The sequence below is a fragment of the Oncorhynchus mykiss genome, chromosome 3 (assembly GCF_013265735.2).
Source record: "Oncorhynchus mykiss isolate Arlee chromosome 3, USDA_OmykA_1.1, whole genome shotgun sequence".
Taxonomy (NCBI): domain Eukaryota; kingdom Metazoa; phylum Chordata; class Actinopteri; order Salmoniformes; family Salmonidae; genus Oncorhynchus; species Oncorhynchus mykiss.
The window spans coordinates 53,109,070-53,128,853 of record NC_048567.1 but is presented as its reverse complement, the minus strand read 5'-3'; the positions used below and the strand labels follow the sequence as shown (position 1 = coordinate 53,128,853).

At 41.5% G+C, this 19,784-nt stretch overlaps 1 protein-coding gene across 2 annotated transcripts in view; it reads right to left on the bottom strand.

Annotated features, from left to right (window-relative positions):
* The window catches only part of acvr2aa (activin A receptor type 2Aa), a 47,771-nt gene extending 43,573 nt beyond the window's left edge, over positions 1-4,198 (bottom strand). For both annotated transcript variants that reach the window (XM_021597328.2, XM_021597329.2), the window contains exon 1: positions 3,148-4,198. In XM_021597328.2, the coding sequence (XP_021453003.1) occupies positions 3,148-3,202 (55 nt within the window). In that variant the 5' untranslated portion in view covers positions 3,203-4,198. The remainder of the gene's footprint in view (positions 1-3,147) is intronic.
* Between the last annotated feature and the right edge of the window lie 15,586 nt (positions 4,199-19,784).

Sequence of the window (19,784 nt, the reverse complement as noted above, 5' to 3'; positions counted from 1 at the left end):
CCTTATTACAAATAAATAAATAAAAATCAGCCAATTTAATCGGTATTGGCCTTTTTGGTCCTCCAATAATCGGTATCGGTGTTGAAAAATTATAGTCGGTCGACCTCTAGTTTGCAGTATGCATGTTGAAGGGGGGAGTGTCGTCTACCATCATTCACTTCCACCATTCACTTCCGGAAGTTTACTCGAAAGAGAAGCAAACCATCACTTCACCTCATTTTGTTATAACATCTTTGGTCGTAAAGATTACCTGACAACCAGAATGAATTGTATGATGTCAACAAAAATGGTGCCACACATAGCTTGCAATTAGCTTAGTATTAGCTCATCATAATCAGTACAAACTTCATAAAAGTATTTTACACACATCATAATGTGTCCAATTACAATCTATGCAAGAATCGGAATGCATGAAATTCACATACACCTGAGCCAAATACATTTAAACTCAGATGTTCACAATTCCTGACATTTAATCAGAGTAAATATTCCCTTTCTTAGGTCAGTTAGGATCACCGCTTTATTTTAAGAATGTGAAATGTCAAAATAATAGTAGAGAGAATTATTTCTTAAAGCTTTCATTTCTTTAATCACATTCCCAGTGGGTCAGAAGTTTACATACACTCAATTAGTAGTTGGTAGTATTGCCTTTAAATTGTTTAACTTGGGTCAAATGTTTCGGGTAGCCTTCCACAAGCTTCCCACAATAAGTTGGGTGAATTTTGGCCCATTCCTCCTGACAGAGCTGGTGTAAATGAGTCAGGTTTGTAGGCCTCCTTGCTTTTCAGTTCTGCCCACAAATTTTCCATAGGATTGTGGTCAGGGCTTTGTGATGGCCACTCCAATACCTTGAATTTGTTGTCCTTAAGCCATATTGCCACAACTTTGGAAGCATGCTGGGGTCATTGTCCATTTGGAAGGCCCATTTGCGACCAAGCTGTAACTTCCTAACTGATGTCTTGAGATGTTGCGTCAATATAGCCACATAATTGTCCTCCCTACATGATGCCATCTATTTTGTGAAGTGCACCAGCCCCTCCTGCAGCAAAGCACCCCCACAACAAGATGTTGCCACCCCTGTTCTTTACGGTTGGAATGGTGTACTTCGGCTTGCAAGCCTCCCCATTTTTCCTCCGAACATAACGATGGTCATTATGGCCAAACAGTTCTATTTTTTGTTTCATCAGACCAGAGGACATTTCTCCAAAAAGTATGATCTTTGTCCCCATGTGCAGTTGCAAACCATAGTCTGACTTGTTTTAATGACGGTTTTGGAGCAGTGGCTTCTCCTTGCTGAGTGGCCTTTCAGGTTATGTCAATATAGGACTTGTTTTACTGTGGATATAGATACTTTTGTACCTGTTTCCTCCAGCATGTTTACAAGGTCCTTTGCTGTTGTTCTTGGATTGATTTGCACCTTTCGCACCAAAGTACGTTCATCTCTAAGAGATTGAACGCGTCTCCTTCCTGAGCGGTATAACAGCTGTGTGGTCCCATGGTGTTTATACTTGCGCACTATTGTTTGTACAGATGAACGTGGTACTTTCAGGCATTTGGAAATTGCTCCCACGGATGAACCAGACTTGTGGAGGTCTACAAACTATAGTTTGTTAACAACAAAATTGTGGATTGGTTGAAAAACTTGTTTTAATGACTCCAACCTAAGTGTATGTAAACTTCCGACTTCAACTGTACATACGGTATGCTACAGTAGAAACAACACGATATACAGAGACGAAAATTATAACGTAATAAGGCACTTACTTTGAAAGGAACGCACAGATGTTCGAAGTTGTTATTAGTAGTGAAGGCAATGCCAACACCAGCCGGAAAATGTGCCAGGGAGGAAAAAGTTTATGCAACTCAATAAAGCCTCAAATGTAAATTGTCCGCAACAGTGAAATGGTCTACTTCTATATTAATTAAAGAGGAGACGGAATACACCTATATTCAAACTGTTGTTAGAAAATAAACCTGGTTAGAAAATCATTTGAAATTAAAAGTTGAAACCTAGCCTGTAATTAGCAGGCATTGTGCCTTGGTTTGAGGGCAGCTTGGGTTAACTGTCCTGTTGTGTAACAATCATATTTTGGAACTGAGTGCATTCTGACATTACGCGCAATAAAAAAAAACTCCCTCTGGGGCGACCATTAGAGATATTTGGAACTTATGCATGAAAAGTAATGCAAAAACTAAAGTAGGCTGTTTGGTCAGGTTGGATGGGTGGGCCTATAATGCGAACTTCTGGCAACCCAAAGGTTGCATGTTCGAATCTCATCACAGGCAACTTTAGCATTTTAGCAACTACTTAACATGATAGCTAACCCAAACCCGTTAACCTAACTCTTAGTCTTGCTAACGTTAGCCACCCAGCTAATGTTAGCATTAGCCACCTAGCTAACGTTAGCCACAACAAATTGGAATGTCATACGCCATATTTGTAACATAGATTTTACAAATTGCAATTCGTAACATATTGTATGAATTCCAATTTGTAACATATCATATGAATTGTAATTCGTAACATATCATATGAAATGGATGATGGACATCCCCAAATCAATACATATCATACGAAATGTAACATATCATACTAATTGTTGCGTCCTGGATTTACCTTTAATATGTTACGTCTACCCCTGAGTCCAGGTTGTCATAAAATATGTAGCAATTTTGACATAGCATGCAAAGCACACATTGCATTAATCATTGCACCATATGCATTATATATACAGCTAGCTGCTCACAATCTGATGCAAACGTTGCCTCCTTCCTCCACATAAGCTCCCTTTCCATGTTATCTCACTATAGTGGCTAGAAATGGCTATGGTTGTATAGAAGATTAACATAGGCCTAAAAATAATCTAATAGTGGACATTGTGTACAGTCAGTTCCATTCAAAAAAACGGTCCTGTTTCAAGAGCTATATTGTACATTCGATCGCGTTCCCGCGTCATATGACCCGCAGCACTGAGAACACCAAACAGGGACAGTAGCCTAGGCTCTGTCATGCACGAAGTAGGATAAACTATAACATTATCATAGACCTACAATGTGATATCGATGCGTGTGAAGATATGTTGATTGCATGCCTGAAAACGTAATCAATTGTCGATATTTTAAAACAGTTTCCTATCTAATACCCACCTGAGGAAAATGAGATGAGAAAGACCCCGAATGCCAGTTTCGTTGCTGCTCCCATTTTCAAATCAAATGTCAAATCCTTTATTTCGATTAAATCCCGGTGTCACAAATCCTAGGGATTAGCGTCCAACCTATCAGAGTACCTTTTTACAGCAAATGCATCGGATGATTGCCTGATTGAAAGAGCTGCAATGCCAGCAACATGGAGTAGGGTCACAGAAACGTTTGCATTAAAATATCCACATCAGAGTCCTTGGTGTTTATTGTATTCTTGTGGGATGTGACATGGCTTGCATCATATGGAAAGAAAAAAAAAACTTGTCTTGAATGGATCTAACTACAGCAGAAAGTTACTGCAAAAAAATAAAAAATACACCGACGAATAGCTTGTCTGGCTACTGGTTAGTGCACTTGCTGCATGGTGTATCCATTCCGCACACAATAATGCAACATTTTCGCATTTTAGAACCAATGTATTGCCTAGAGTAGCTCCTAGCAAAAATAATCACAAACTGTTATTTTGTTGCAACTGTCCGACTAGATAGCTAACTAGCGATAACCTTTCAGCTGGACTGCTATGGTTTGCATAAGTTTTTGATTACCAAAATTGCTTACTGGTTACCTCACTAGTTATAGCTCCAATGCAATGAGTAGAGTTTGTGTAATTACACCTTAATGACCAAGATACATGCTTGTAAAATTGTTCCAGGAAGCGTGCTCCATTCTAACAACATTCCTCTTTTCCCAAATCACGTGCGATCAATCCAAAGGAAAGTTAACGCCGGAGAAAACATTAGCCAGAGATTCTACCAAAGGCTGTGTGGATTCCAAGCGTTCTGTTTGTCCACAACATGAAAATAACGCAAAAAGGCGTGTGGCATTCACGAAAAGGAGAACAAACTAAATAATCTAAAGAAATCCGTTAGAAGTAGCTAGTCTCTTTCGTCGAGTTTTCTTGGTTTAATGTTGAGGTTTTCCTTGACCGACTCCAGTCGATATAATTCTCATTCCTTCTTCCAGAGCGGACTGTACTCAAGATGGCTGCTTGCACAGATTGTTTTTGTTTTTTTTCCATACTCATCTGTCACTAAGCGGCTAAAAGTCTTGACTGACATCAATAATGGCCAATAGGGAGCGAAAAAATAGCACTAATGCGCCACAGCTTTACAGCTCTACCAATCCTTGGCATTCTCTTTCTGTGACCATGAATGACAGACAATAAACACGCCCAGTAGAGGTATCGATGAAGGGATGGCTGAAGATACCCTGATCAATACAATGACTGTATTTCTGGGACAAGGCCGTAGGAGCTATAGTTTTGGTAATTGTTTCCCACAAAAACTCCAACCCTTTTGATCACGAATAATGTGATGGGGCGCGTGTGTTTTTGCCGTGCCGGTTCATAGCTATCCTAGTCTTTACATTTCAAATATTTTTGATAGATGTCAGGTTTTGGTCAGCAAAAAGTGTTGTCCTGTTAATAAGACCACTTATGTGCACTTTAATTATTATGAAGATAATTTGGTGGTCACAGCTGGACAAAATGAACAAGCAAAGACAAAGGTAAGTTAGGCCTATTGTTTACACCTCCTACAAGTGATCTTTAATGTAATTCCCTAAACAATTACCACAATATAGTATATTTACTCATTCCCCTTTATCAATGATAGGCCAAATTTAGTTAATGTGGTACTCCGTCTTCCATTTTGGAGGCCTAAGCCAATTCAGAAATGTATTTTTTTGCAAACAATGAGTTCTGTTATGTAATTATTATTACAGAATCTACTTATCACATTAGGAATGTTATATTTCATTAGATCTAGATTATATTTTCCAGAAGCATACCACCCTGCATACCACTGCTGGCTTGCTTCTGAAGCTAAGCAGGGTTGGTCCTGGTCAGTTCCTGGATGGGACACCAGATGCTGTTGGAAGTGGTGTTGGAGGGCCAGTAGGAGGCACTCTTTCCTCTGGTCTAAAAAAAAATATCCCAATGCTCCAGGGCAGTGATTGGGGACACTGCCCTGCGTAGGGTGCCGTCTTTCAGATGGGACGTTAAACAGGTGTCCTGATTCTCTGAGGTCATTAAAGATCCCATGGCACTTATTGTAAGAGTAGGGGTGTTAACCCCAGTGTCTTGGCTAAAATTCCCAATCTGACCCTCAAACCACCACGGTCACCTAATAATCCCCAGTTTACAATTGGCTCATTCATCCCCCTCCTCTCCCCTGTAACTATTCCCCAGGTCGTTGCTGCAAATGAGAACGTGTTCTCAGTCAACTTACCTGGGAAAATAACAGATAAATGAAAAATATAGTTGAAGTTGAGATAAAAAAAACTATCTCACAGGTGGTAATGTTATGCAATGGCGCCGGAGAGAATGGCTGCTGCTTTCCAGTCTCCTAACCTATTGTGTGTGTTTTTTCACATTATTTGTAATTTATGTTGTACATTATGTTTCTGCCACTGTCTCTTATGACCGAAAAGAGCTTCTAGAAATCAGGACAGAAATCAGGACAGCAGGAGAAAGAGACGGAGATATCAAGGATGAAGATCGGGGTGCCTTGTGAGGATCCGGCGGTGAGTGGGTAATTCGCCTTTACCATAAGTCCTATTAGCCAACGTAAAATCATTGGATAACAAACTAGACAAACTACAAGCACGTACATCCTACCAACGGACATTAAAAACGGTAATATCTTATGTTTCACCGAATAACATACAGCTGGTGGGTTAAACACTGTGTCGGCCGGATAGAACAGTAGTCTCTGGTAAGACGAGGGGTGACGGTCTATGTATATTTGAAAACAACAGCTTGTGCTCGATATCTAAGGATGTCTCGAGGTTTTGCTCGCCTGAGGTAGAGTATCTCATGATAAGCTGGAGACCACACTATTTACCAAGAGAGTTTTCATCTATATTCTTCGTAGCTGTCTATTTACCACCACAAACCGATGCTGGCACTAAGACCGCACTCAATGAACTGTATACGGCCATGAGCAAACAGGAAAACGCTCATCCAGAGGCGGCGCTCCTAGTGGCCGGGTACTTTAATGCAGGGAAACTTAAATCCCTTTCACCTAATTTCTACCAGCATGTTACATGTGCAACCAGAGGGAAAAAAACTCTACACCACCTTTACTCCACACACGGAGACGCGTACAAAGCTCTCCCTCGCCCTCCATTTGGCAAATCTGACCCTAATTCTATAATTCTATCCTGATTCCTGCTTACAAGCAAAAATTTAAGCAGGAAGCACCAGTGAATCAGTCTATAAAAAAGTGGTCAGATGAAGCAGATGCTAAACTACAGGACTGTTTTGATATCACAGACTGGAATATGATCCGCGATTCTTCCGACGGCATTGAGGATTACACCACATCAGTCCCTGGTTTCATAAGTGCATCGATGATGTCGTCCCCACAGTGACTGTGAGTACATACCCCAACCAGAAGCCATGGATTACATGCAACATTTGAACTCAGCTAAACGGTAGAGCTGCCGCTTTCAAGGAGCGGGACTCTAACCCGGAAGCTTCTAAGAAATCCCGCTATGCCCTCTGACAAACCATCAAAAAGGCAAAGTGTCAATACAGGACTAAGATTGAATCGTACTACACCAGCTCCGACACTCGTCGGATGTGGCAGGGCTTGCAAACTATTACAGACTACAAAGGGAAGCACAGCCGTCAGCTGCTCAGTGCAACAAGCTACCAGACGAGCTAAATTATTTCTATGCTTGCTTCAAGGCAAGTAACACTGAAACATGCATGAGAGCATCAGCTGTGATCACGCTCTCTGCAGCAGATGTGAATAAGACCTTTAAACAGGTCAACATTCACAAGGCCGCAGGGCTATACGGACTACCAGGACGTGTACTCCGAGCTGCGATGACCAACTGGCAAGTGTCTTCACTGACATTTTCAACCTCTCCCTGTCTGAGTCTGTAATACCAACATGTTTCATGCAGACCACCATAGTCCCTGTGCCCAGGAACACTAAGGTAGCCTGCCTAAATTTCTACTGACCCATAGCACTCACGTCTGTAGCCATGAAGTGCTTTGAATGGCTTGTGATTGCCCACATCAACACCATTATCCCAGAAACCCTAGACCCACTCCAATTTGCATACTGCTCCAACACCTTCATTAAGTTTGCTGATGACACAACAGTAGTAGGCCTGATCACCGACAACGATAAAACAGCCTATAGGGAGGAGGTCAGAGACCTGGCCGTGTGGTGCCAGGACGACAACCTCCCTCTAAACGTTATCAAGACAAAGGAGATGATTGTGAACTGCAGGAAAAGGAGAACCTAGCACGCCCCCATTCTCAATGAGTGGAGCAGGTTGAGAACTTCAAGCTCCTTGGTGTCCACATCACCAACAAAGTGTCATGGTCCAAGCACACCAAGACTGTCGTGAAGAGGGCACAAAAAAACTATTCCCCCTCAGGAGACTGCAAAGATTTTGCATGGTCCTCAGAGCCTCAAAAAGTCCTACAGCTGCACCATCGAGAGTATGGTAGCATCCCTGCCTGGTATGGCAACTGCTCGGCCTCCGACCGCAAGGCACTACAGGGGGTAGTGCGTACAGCCCAGTACATCACTGGGGCTAAGGTTTCTGCCATCCAGGACCTCTTTACCAGGTGATGTCAGAAGAAGGCCCTAGAAATTGTCAGACTCCAGCCACCATAGTCATAGATTGTTCTCTCTGCTACCACACAACAAGCGGTACCAGAATGCCAAGTCTAGGTCCAAAATGCTTCTCAACAGCTTCTATCCCCAAGCCATAAGACTCATGAACAGCAAATCAAATGACTACCCAGACTTTTTGGTTTGCACCCCCCCCATCTATGCATAGTCACTTTAACTCTATCTACATGTACATATTACCTCAATTACCTCGACTAACCGGTGCCACCTCACATTGACTCTGTACCAGTACCGCCTGTATATAGCCTCCCTATTGTTATTTTACTGCTGCTCTTTAATTATTTGTTACTTTTCTTATTTTTATTTATCTATTTTTACTTAACATGTATTTTTCTTAACTACTGCATTGTTGGCTAAGGGCTTGTAAGTAAGCATTTCACTGTAAGTATTGTTGTATTCGTGCATGTGACAAATTTGATTTGATTTATTATAGCCTATTCATTAGGACAACCAGCCCAATTAGAGCACATGGATGTAACATGTGAGCTAATTAATGCATTATGAAACCAAGATACTGTAGCCAATAACCTGTGCTACTGAGGTGCTTTGGAATTCCCATAGAATAAAAGTATGCGGTTGTTCCAAATTTCCATTTGAAGTGTGAAATTGAAAGTCCAACAAGGTTCGTTTCTATGTTATATTGAATTATGTAAAACAGGTTAATGAATGCGTTGTAATGATGAATTACATTTGGATGTCAGTTATTAACAATTTGAGAAGTGTATAATTGTCCTTCCTCCCTGACCTGACCCTGAACTGTTCACCAGATGTGCTACCTTGTCTTGCTGCTTCTCTAGTTTCAATTGTTCTGCCTGTGGCGATGGAACCCTGACCTGTTCACTGGACGTGCTACCTTGTCCTGGACCTGCTGTTTTCGACTCTCTCTCTCTTTCTCTCTCAACCTCTCTCTCTCGTCCTCTCTCTTGACCTCTGAATGGTTGGCCATGCTTCTACATCTGCATTGCTTGCTGTTTGTGGTTTTATGCTGGGTTTCTGCATAAGCACTTTTGTATTTGTATTTATTAAGGATCCCCATTAGCTGCTGCTGCTATTCTTCCTGGGGTCCAGCAACATTAAGGAAGTTATATACAGTTGAAAATAGTACATTACATTATATTTCATAATACTTTTCACAACATATTAACTTCTTACGGCTGAAATCCCGCTAACGGGATTGATATGACAACAGCCAGTGAAAGTGCAGGGCCCCAAATTCAAACAACAGAAATCTCATAATTAAAATTCCTTAAACATGCAAGTATTTTACACCATTTTAAAGATAAACTTGTTGTTAATCCCACCACAGTGTCCAATTTCAAAATGTTACGTTTTGTAACGCTTTGCTTCCAACACATCCAGTGATTTTTCAGAGAGCCACATCAATTTACAGAAATATAACATTGATAAAAGATACAAGTGTTATGATTGGAATTATAGATATACTTCTCCTTAATGCAACCACTGTGTCAGATTTCAAAAAAACGTTACGGAAAAAGCACACCATGCAATAATCTGAGTACAGCGCTCAGACACAAAAACAAGCCATACAGATACCCGCCATGTTGTGGAGTCAACAGAAGTCAGAAATAGCATTATAAATATTCACTTAACTTTGATGATCTTCATCAGAATGCACTCCCAGGAATCCCAGTTCCACAATAAATGTTTGTTTTGTTCGATAAAGTCCATCATTTATGTCCAAATACCTCCTTTTTGTTTGCCTCGTTTAGTTCACAAATCCAAATTCATGAGGCGCGAGCACTGGGTCCAGACGAAAAGTCAAAAAGTTCTGTTACAGTTTGTAGAAACATGTCAAATGATGTATAGAATCAATCTTTAGGATGTTTTTAACATAAATCTTCAATAATGTTTCAACCGGAGAATTCCTTTGTCTTTAGAAATGCAATGGAACGCAGCTACCTCTCATGGGCGCATGCGTGATCAGCTCATGGTTGAAATAGCTCTCATTCTCTCCCCCTTCACAGTAGAAGCCTGAAACAAGGTTCTAAAGACAGTTGACATCTAGTGGAAGCCTGAGGAAGTGCAATCGGACCAAATCTTGGATAGGCAAAGAGTTGAAAAACTACAAACCTCAGATTTCCCACTTCCTGGTTGGATCTGTTCTCAGGCTGTTGCCTGCCATATGAGTTCTGTTATACTCACAGACATAATTCAAACAGTTTTAGAAACGTCAGAGTGTTTTCTATCCAAATCCACTAATAATATGCATATCTTAGATTCTTTGCCTGAGTAGCAGGCAGTTTACTCTGGGCACCTTATTCATCCAAGCTACTCAATACTGCCCCCCAGCCATAAGAAGTTTTAAGTATGTGCCCTTGGGCACACACGCACACATGGATTTTGTATTGTAGATACAGTCCCAGTCAAAAGTTTGGACACACCTACTCATTCAAGGGCTTTTCTTTATTTTTACTATTTTCTACATTGTAGAATAATAGTGAAGACATCAAAACTATGAAATAACACATATGGAATCATGTAGTTCCCAAAAAAGTGTTAAACAAGTCAAAATATATTTGAGATTCTTTAAAGTAGCCATCCTTTGCCTTGATGACAGCTTTGCACACTCTTGGTATTCTTTCAACCAGCTTCATGAGGAATGCTTTTACAACAGTCTTGAAGGAGTTCCCACATATGCTGAGCACTTGTTGGCTGCTTTTCCTTCACTCTGCAGTACAACTCATCGCAACCCAATCTTCACTATTATTATACAATGTAGAAAATAGTAAACATGAAGAAAAATGACTAGGTGTGTTGTGACTTTTGACTGGTACTGTATCTACAATGCAAAATCTATGTGTACGTGTGTGTAGGGTGTGTGTGTGTGTGTTAACATGTGTCTGTGCCTGTGTGTGTGTCTCTTCACAGTCCCCACTGTTCCATAAGGTATGTTTTTAAAATCTGATTCTACTGCTTGCATCAGTTACCTGATGTGGAATAGAGTTCCATGTAGTCATGGCTCTATGTAGCACTGTGCACCTCCCATAGTCTGCTCTGGACTTTGGGTTTATGAAGTGTCCTCTGGTGGCATGTCTTGTGTGTCCGAGCTGTGTGCTAGTAGTTTAAACAGACAGCTTGGTGCATTCAGCATCTCAATACATCTCAAAAATAAAAAAGTATTGATGAAGCCAATCTCTACTCTACTTTGAGCCATGACAGATTGAAATGCATATTATTAATGTTAGCTCTCCGTGTACATTTAAGTGCCTGCCATGCTGCCCTGTTCTGAGCCAATTTTACTTTTTCTAAGACCCTCTTTGTGGTACCTGACCCCTCGACTGGACGGTTGTTCAGGTGCGACAAAACTAGGGCCTTTAGGACCTGCCTTGTTGATAGTGTTTTAAGAAGGCAGAGAAGCACTTTATTATGGACAGACTTCTCCCCATTTTTTATGTTAATTGTATTTATTTAACGAGACAAGCCAGTTAAGAACAAATCTTAGCTACTCTTCCATCAACATGTTTTGACCATGACAGTTTACAATCCAGGGTTACTCCAAGCAGTTTAGTCAACTCAACTGGCTCAATTTCCACATTATTCATTACAATATTTAGTTGAGGTTTAGGGTTTAGTGAATGATTTGTGCCAAATACAATGCTTTTAGTTTTTGAAATATTTAGGACTAACTTATTTCTTGCCACCCATTCTGAAACTGACTGCAGCTCTTCATTAAGTGTTGCAGTAATTTCACACGCTGTAATAGCTGACATGTATAGTGTTGAGTCATCCACATACATAGACACACTGGCTTTACTCGAAGCCAGTGGCATGTCATTAGTAAAGATTGAAAAAAAGTAAGGGGCTTAGACAGCTGCCCTGAGGAATTCTTGATTCTACTTGATGTACAAAAGAGCTTTATTAATACATTTTATTTTATTTGAGCTATGGCCTATTCTATGCTGCACATGAGTGTCGGTGTAAACATTACTTTTCCATGAGCTGCCTCTTGAATTAAGTAACCTGTTCCTGAATGAGGTCCCTGCAATGTCACCTTTTCATCACTATTGACACCTTATTTCTGCAAACACACAGGCCTGGTCACTAAGTTGACCCAAAGAAAAGTCCTGGCGCTTGTGACCTAAGCTTCAGTAAGCATGTGGAGATATCAAGGACACTAACAGAGGATAGAAAGCCAGAATTTGCCCACATCTAAACATGGGAAAGGAGGCCTATTGAAAATACAGGTATTGCAATGGTCTTTATCAGGTCTGATCTACAGTGGGCCTAGTACCCGATAAAGACTATTATGGTTAAAACTTTGTTGTACTTTCTCAATTAAGCTTGTGCTTGGCAGCAGCAAACCAAACAGTGCGTGGACATTCTCTTGAACAGTATTAACATGCTTGAAACTCATCCTGAACTCAAAGGACTACTGACCAACACTAACTCTAAGGCAGGCCTTCCCCCAAGGACTTATGAGTCTATTAGTCTATCCGCTAAACCCCTCCAACACCACTAAAACATGGGAATTATTTGGTTTAAGGGGGTCTATGCATCACAGGAATACCAAAGGTGCCAGGCATTTCCCCCCAGGGTGAGCTCATTAGCTTTTAATCAAAGTTCTAAAAGTGCAAGAGATTATTCCAATGTATTTCAAAGAGTTTGTGTGATTTGTCAGGCATATGTCAGGAGACAGGCGATGCATCTGTTAGTGTCGTCCCTGTCAGGCTGCTAACGTCCTTGAGCGAGTGTACACATAGCTCTCTCCTGTAAAGATAATTACTCTACCATTTCCCATGATTCGGTTCTGCCAGGCAGCCTAGCCCCTATTGTACAAGGTTTAATTCACTCAAAATGACCACTGTGCCTTGACAATCTGCAAAATCTTATTTGAATACTTAAAAGGCAATTTCCACATTTTTTAAATTACACTATTGGGTTCATGTAAATGTGACCTCTAACCAATGTTGTACTTAATGCTAAGCCACACACTTACTCAACGGAGGCCTACTTCTCCCTAGCTCTTGTGCATACTGTAGGTAATCACTTGGTTTAAGCACTAGTAAATCACATTATACCCTGTCCTCTTAAATCACATTAATTTTGCGCCTTGGCACATGTTAAAAGCATATCCTTTTTCATTCACACTAAGACAAATTAGGCATAGTGAAATACAGCTGTCCTTTCTTATTTTACTGCCAGCCTATAAACCAGACTTTATCCTGACGCATACAATTACTATTTCAAAGATTGTTTGTGCACCATCCCTGCATGATTAATGCCTCCATACTAAACTGGGCGGGATGTTCATAACATAAACCCTCTTTAATTTTGAATCATTATCAGAGGACAAGTCATTTGAGGGAGGGAGCTGCAGTAGGCGCCCTCCAGCTAGTTCACTTGCTATTGCTGTTTAAAAATTGCATACATTTGAATACATTAAATGTATTTTTTATTTACATACATTTTGATATTCAATATTTCAATGAAATCACATTAAAACCACAGAATACTTAGTCCGTTTTGGATTATGATAGGTTAGAGAAGTATTACTGTGATAAAGATTGTGTGCCAGTTATTATCTGGCACTGGTTTTAATGTGCGTTGTCAATGCAAAACTTCCTGTCACCATTGGAAGTTGAGAGCGTGTGTGGGTGCACCTGCCTGCCATGCTTGGTGGCAGAGGGAGTAGAGGTGACATCAGATTGCAGTGTGACCTGGGCAGCTGTGACACGCCTCCCTGCTCCTCTAATCTCATATCCCCCCTGACGTTACCAAGTGCTGCTGTGTATGTATACAGTCGTGGCCAAAAGTTTTGAGAATGACACAAATATTAATTTTCACCAATTCTGCTGTCTCAGTGTCTTTAGATATTTTTGTCAGATGTTACTATGGAATACTGAAGTATAATTACAAGCATTTCATAAGTGTCAAAGGCTTTTATTGACAATTACATGAAGTTGATGCAAAGAGTCAATATTTGCAGTGCTGACCCTTCTTTTTCAAGACCTCTGCAATCCGCCCTGGCATGCTGTCAATTAACTTCTGGGCCACATCCTGACTGATGGCAGCCCATTCTTGCCTAATCAATGCTTGGAGTATGTCAGAATTTGTGGGGTTTTGTTTGTCCACCCTCCTCTTGAGGATTGACCACAAGTTCTCAATGGGATTAAGGTCTGGGGAATTTCCTGGCCATGGACCCAAAATATCAATGTTTTGTTCCCCGAGCCACTTAGTTATCACGTTTGCCTTATGGAAAGGTGCTCCATCATGCTGTAAAATGCTGTAAAAAGTCACCAAACTCTACCTGGATGGTTGGGAGAAGTTGCTCTCTGAGGATGTGTTGGTACCATTCTTTATTCATGGCTGTGTTCTTAGGCAAAATTGTGAGTGAGCCCACTCCCTTGGCTGAGAAGCAACTCCACCCATGAATGGTCTCAGGATGCTTTACTGTTGGCATGACACAGGACTGATGGTAGCGCTCATCTTGTCTTCTCCGGACATGCTTTTTTCCGGATGCCCCAAACAATCGGAAAGGGGATTCATCAGAGAAAATGACTTTACCCCAGTCCTCAGCAGTCTAATCCACGTACCTTTTGCAGAATATCAGTTTGTCCCTGATGTTTTTCCTGGAGAGAAGTGGCATCTTTGCTGCCCTTCTTGACACCAGGCCATCCTCCAAAAGTCTTCGCCTCACTGTGTGTGCAGATGCACTCACACCTGCCTGCTGCCATTCCTGAGCAAGCTCTGTACTGGTGGTGCCCCGATCCCGCAGCTGAATCAACTTTAGGAGACGGTCCTGGCGCTTGCTGGACTTTCTTGGGCGTCCTGAAGCCTTCTCCACAACAATTGAACCACTCTCCTTGAAGTTCTTGATGATCCGATAAATGGTTGATTTAGGTGCAATCTTACTGGCAGCAATATCCTTGCCTGTGATGCCCTTTTTGTGCAAAACAATGATGACGGCATATGTTTCCTTGCAGGTAACCATGGTTGACTGAGGAAAAACAATGATTCCAACCTCCACCCTCCTTTTGAAGCTTCCAGTCTGTTATTCAAACTCAATCAGCATGACAGAGTGATCTCCAATCACAGATCTCTTGTGCAACGACGAGAGAATCACTGACATGATGTCAGCTGGTCCTTTTGTGGCTGGGCTGAAATAGAGTGGAAATGTTTTTGGGGGATTTAGTTCATTGGCATGGCAAAGAGGGACTTTGCAATTAATTGCAATTCATCTTATCACTCTATATAACATTCTGGAGTATATGCAAATTGCCATCATACAAACTGAGGCAGCAGACTTTGTGAAAATTCTCAAAACTTTTGGCCACGACTGTACAGTGTGTGTTAATGTTTTAAAGGTGTAGTATTTGACTTAGCCTACATTTTAACAAAGGCAATGGCTGATGCTAGTTAGTTGCTCTACAGGGATTGTGAGGGCCTTATGCTTTAATGACATACAATGACATACAGTACCAATGGCTACACTGTACTTGCCTAACTGGCAGGCACTTATTGCAAGGCCAGTTCAATGTAGCCTACTTCCTGTAATATTTTGCAAATCAAGTTTCTTACATGCATATTTTGGCATCCCCTCCCCCATAACCTCATATCCCCCGTATCTCACTGAGAAACAGGAAACCCAGAATAATCAGATAGTGTAGCATACTTCATTAACCCTGCTAGAACAGGAAGTCTCAATGCCCTTAGGAGGCCATTACTTATAAAAGCATTCAGCATCTTTACTGCAACAATACCCAGTTCAGAGAGAAGAGTCTGTGTAAGTGCAGGATTCATGACTAGGACTTAGCTGGGTTTTAATTGATCATGTTTTTTACCCCCTACCCTTTCAGATATACAAAAAAATCTGGTTAAAAGAAGCAGGCATGGTAAATGAGTTAGATTTTGGTCTGTGTATGAAATGGATACAAGTAAATCCTTGTCATCCACCAGCACTCCCGAAACCAAGGATACTGATAGAAGTTACTGAAACTAGGTTCGAAATGAATTTATTTGGCCTACCAGGAATAAAAGGCTGGACCTGTAATTTGACATTCTAATTTGATTCCCTTGGCAGAAACACAGGATGGAATCCTTATCTGGAGTTTCATAAACACAAACACTGCAGCCATTTCGAGAGCCCCATTTCCTACCACCTCCTCTCTCTTCATATGTTATGCAACCCACAGTAAACAGAACTCCAGCAGAGATGCACATCACACATAGACGTACAGCCTGTGGTGAGTTATTCTGTTTGCTAGGGGGACCTATGAGACTTATTCTCCAGGCAAGCATTGCTTCAGGGGATGTTGCAGAGGAATAGCATTTAAAATGAAAGCTTGTGGTACAAGCTGTTCCTCCGAGTTCTTGCTGCCTTTATATAACAATTGAGTGTTCTTCAACAACCGTGCTCTATATATATATATATATGTTCTCTGTGTTGTCCAAGGACTGTCAAGGCACTGTTGCATACAAAAAAACTCATCACAAAACTTTTGCTCTCTAGTGTGTGCATGCATGCGCACACACATTTGCACACATGCTTGTGTGTGTGTGTGTGTGTGTGTGTGTGTGTGTGTGTGTGTGTGTGTGTGCACTAGTTGGTGGATGAGGACTGTCAAGTATTCCAAAGAAAGGAAAAAAAACATGATCATTTTTGCCTATAACTCTAATGCCAAGAAGGTGATCGTATTCAGATCAATCTTTCCCATGGAAGCCACCCTGTTTAACTTTGAGGAGTGATGTTAACCTAACGGCAGCTCCCACCCGGCTCTCTTGATTTAGCCGTTCGCCTGAAACTGAAATATAAAGCTGAGCGCTCCTGCCAAGTGGGGCAGTGGCCAAGGACTGGCAGCTTGGCACAGAGACGACAAGGCAGTGCCATGGCATTCACCTGCTGGTGGACATGCTTATCCCATACTCCTCCAGTACTGCATGGCTTTCATCTTCATGTTGATTTCTATTGGAATTAGAACATCTGTACGGGATGGGAATTCGTTATGGTGTTCTACCTGCTGTAGAAGTTCTTCCGAACTTATAGTCACAAAACATATCCGTTTATTGTTGTATTCTGCAAAAATACTATAGTAATTAACATAGTCAGGTTCATAATTATTGGCAACCTTGATAAAGATGAGCAAAAAAGGCTGTATAAAATAATACAAATACTGAGCTATATTGTATGCTTAAAAAAAATAGCAAAATGATATGATACTAACACAATTGCTCAGAGAAAGATATTTTTATTTGACTGAAGTTTCAAATGAACTTTAGTGACGTTCCTGATTTGTGTTAACTTCAACCCGACCTCCCACAGCGATTAGACAACAGTGAGTAGTGGGTAGAGTGGTTGTGACAGTATGACACAGACTAAACTTAGGCATGTGTGAAAGGTCATGCAGTGATGTCGTCCCACACCTCACTATACTGTCTGTGTTTTCAGCAGCCTGTGTGCTTATCTTTGCCATTGGTCATCAAACTTTCTGACGGGCGACTACACACGCTGGGGGAGGAAGTTGATGTTTGTTCGGGCGCTGTGACACCCTGCTAGACCCAACACTGCTAAACCCTTGTGATGTAAAGAAAGTCTTCCGCCCACTTTCGCCCCCATTGAACCCATCTGTCACGGGCCTTTGTTCTTTGCTAGAGCTAATGCCACTGCCGCCTGACATTTCACAAGAGCAGGTTGTTTACTTTTGCCATGATTCTCCTAATAACTAAGAGTAGACTTAAGCTCTATTTCGAGTAACAAACAAGTTAAGTTGTCTGTGTCGAAGAAATATAGTATAGGCTGCAGAGACCTAGCCTACATCCTTTAAAATAATTTGATAATAACAAGGGAGGATGGAAACAAAAGCTTTGTTAGGATTTAGAGGGCAGTAGGGAATTCCTAGGGGAAAAATCAACAGTCAATCTCATACAAATTACTTATGTGTTAAATAAGTAGAGTAAGTAAAAAGATTTCCTTGTTTATCTTCAGCTTCTCTGTTTCTACCACCCCAGTTCCTTAATCAAGTTCAGTGTGTATGAAAATACATCCCCACTGTCAAAACAGTGAGGAGATTTTAATTAAATTCCAAGTAATACGTGTAGCGAAAGTAAACTTCAACAAAGCAGAACACTGTTTTGTAATGTTTGAAAGGGTAAGAAATTCTCTCCCTCTCGAATCTTGCCCTTTCTTTTAATTCAATTTCCTCTCTTGACTGGGAGATGAGCTCCCTGCTGTGTGTATTTCCATCGAGGTGCAGTTGCTGTGCCAGCCTGAGCTGTGTGTGTGTGTGTGTGTGTGTGTGTGTGTGTGTGTGTGTGTGTGTGTGTGTGTGTGTGTGTGTGTGTGTGTGTGTGTGTGTGTGTGTGTGTGTGTGTGTGTGTGTGTGTGTATGTGTGGGTGGGTGCAGCTAATGGCCTCTCTCCAGTAATTAAAAAGGCACTTTATTTCATCAAGCAGTTTGTTATTTGCGAGAACTCTCCAATGTGTACCTCTGTGCTTGACTTTGGAGGTCAGAGGGAAAGCAACAGTGGGTCCAGAAAAGTTCAAAACAGAGTACCATCCAATATACTTACCACCCAAGAGTTTTGAACTTATTTGTTTATAGTGATGCCTAAAACAGCATAGTTTCCACCTCTTCCTCTACAGTAATCATGTACAATCACCCTGTAGGCTTCAACCCTGAGCTTTGTAACTTGGGAAGGCCAGCATGGTTCACTTATGGGCTTTAGGCTTCTGTATTAGATTAAGGGTAGGAGCCTTGTCCCCCTTCCCATGCTTTCGAGGTGCAAGTATATGCTAAAGGGGGTGGTAGAAGGGCAGACAGGGTTTTCTCCATCCCCTAATCTCGTTAGGTAACGATCTGACAGTGGATCTGCTCAGTGAGGGTTACCCTGTCTGCCTGGCACCTATGCAAGTTTCATGAGAAGGTGACCAGCTAGCTCATTAGCGGGGTATTTCAATGTCAGAGGGGTTAATTGCTTGATCAAATGACATGACAGCACAGGATCAGAAGAAGTACATATATAGAGCACTTACAGCTTGATGATGACGCTAGCTAGATCTACCTTTTTTGCATGAATTTTTTTAAATTATATTGGTAGGTTATACACTGAATATACAAAGCATTAGGAACACCTTCCTAATATTGAGTTGCACACCCTTTTGATCTCAGAACCGCCTCAATTCGTTGGGGAATGGACTCTACAAGGTGTCGAAAGCATTCCACAGGGATGCTGGCCCATGTTAACTCACAGTTGTCAAGTTAGCTGGATATGCTTTGGGTGATGGACCATTCTTGATACACAAGGTAATGTTTACCGTGAAACCCACCAGCCTTGCAGCTCTTGACACACTCAAATCTGGTGCACCTGGCACCTGCTTCCACACCCCGTTCAAAGGCACGTCAATCTTTTGTCTTGCCCTTTCACCCTCTGAATGGCACACATGCACAATCCATATCTCAGTTGTCTCACGGCGGAAAAATCCTTATTTAACTTGTCTCCTCCCCTTCATCTAAACTGATTTGAAGTGTATTTAACAAGTGACATCAATAAGGCATCATATCTTTCTCCTGGATTCACCTGGTCAAAGCAGGTGTTCCTAATGTTTCGTACACTGTGTATTACCCTTGGCAATGAGTAGAGGTGTACACTGTGTGTGATTCAGGTTCACATCCCCCTCCACAGTTCTTCACACCCATGAATATGGAGCTGTCCACAAGGCGAGTGCTCGATGGGAGGTCGTTTTAGCCCTAAATCTATTATTAGAGGTGGACTTTGGACAACTTCTCTCCAGGAGCATCACCCTCCTGGCGCCTGTTTGGAAGCACTCCTGGGCAAACAGCAGATTCATTTAGATTTACACTGAGCTTTGGCAGGGGAGAGGTTTTCAATAAAACCACTAGGATATCTTGCCTCTGTCCTTGCTAATGTCTCATATCAGATTAACCTAAAAGATAGATGGTAGCATCTCCC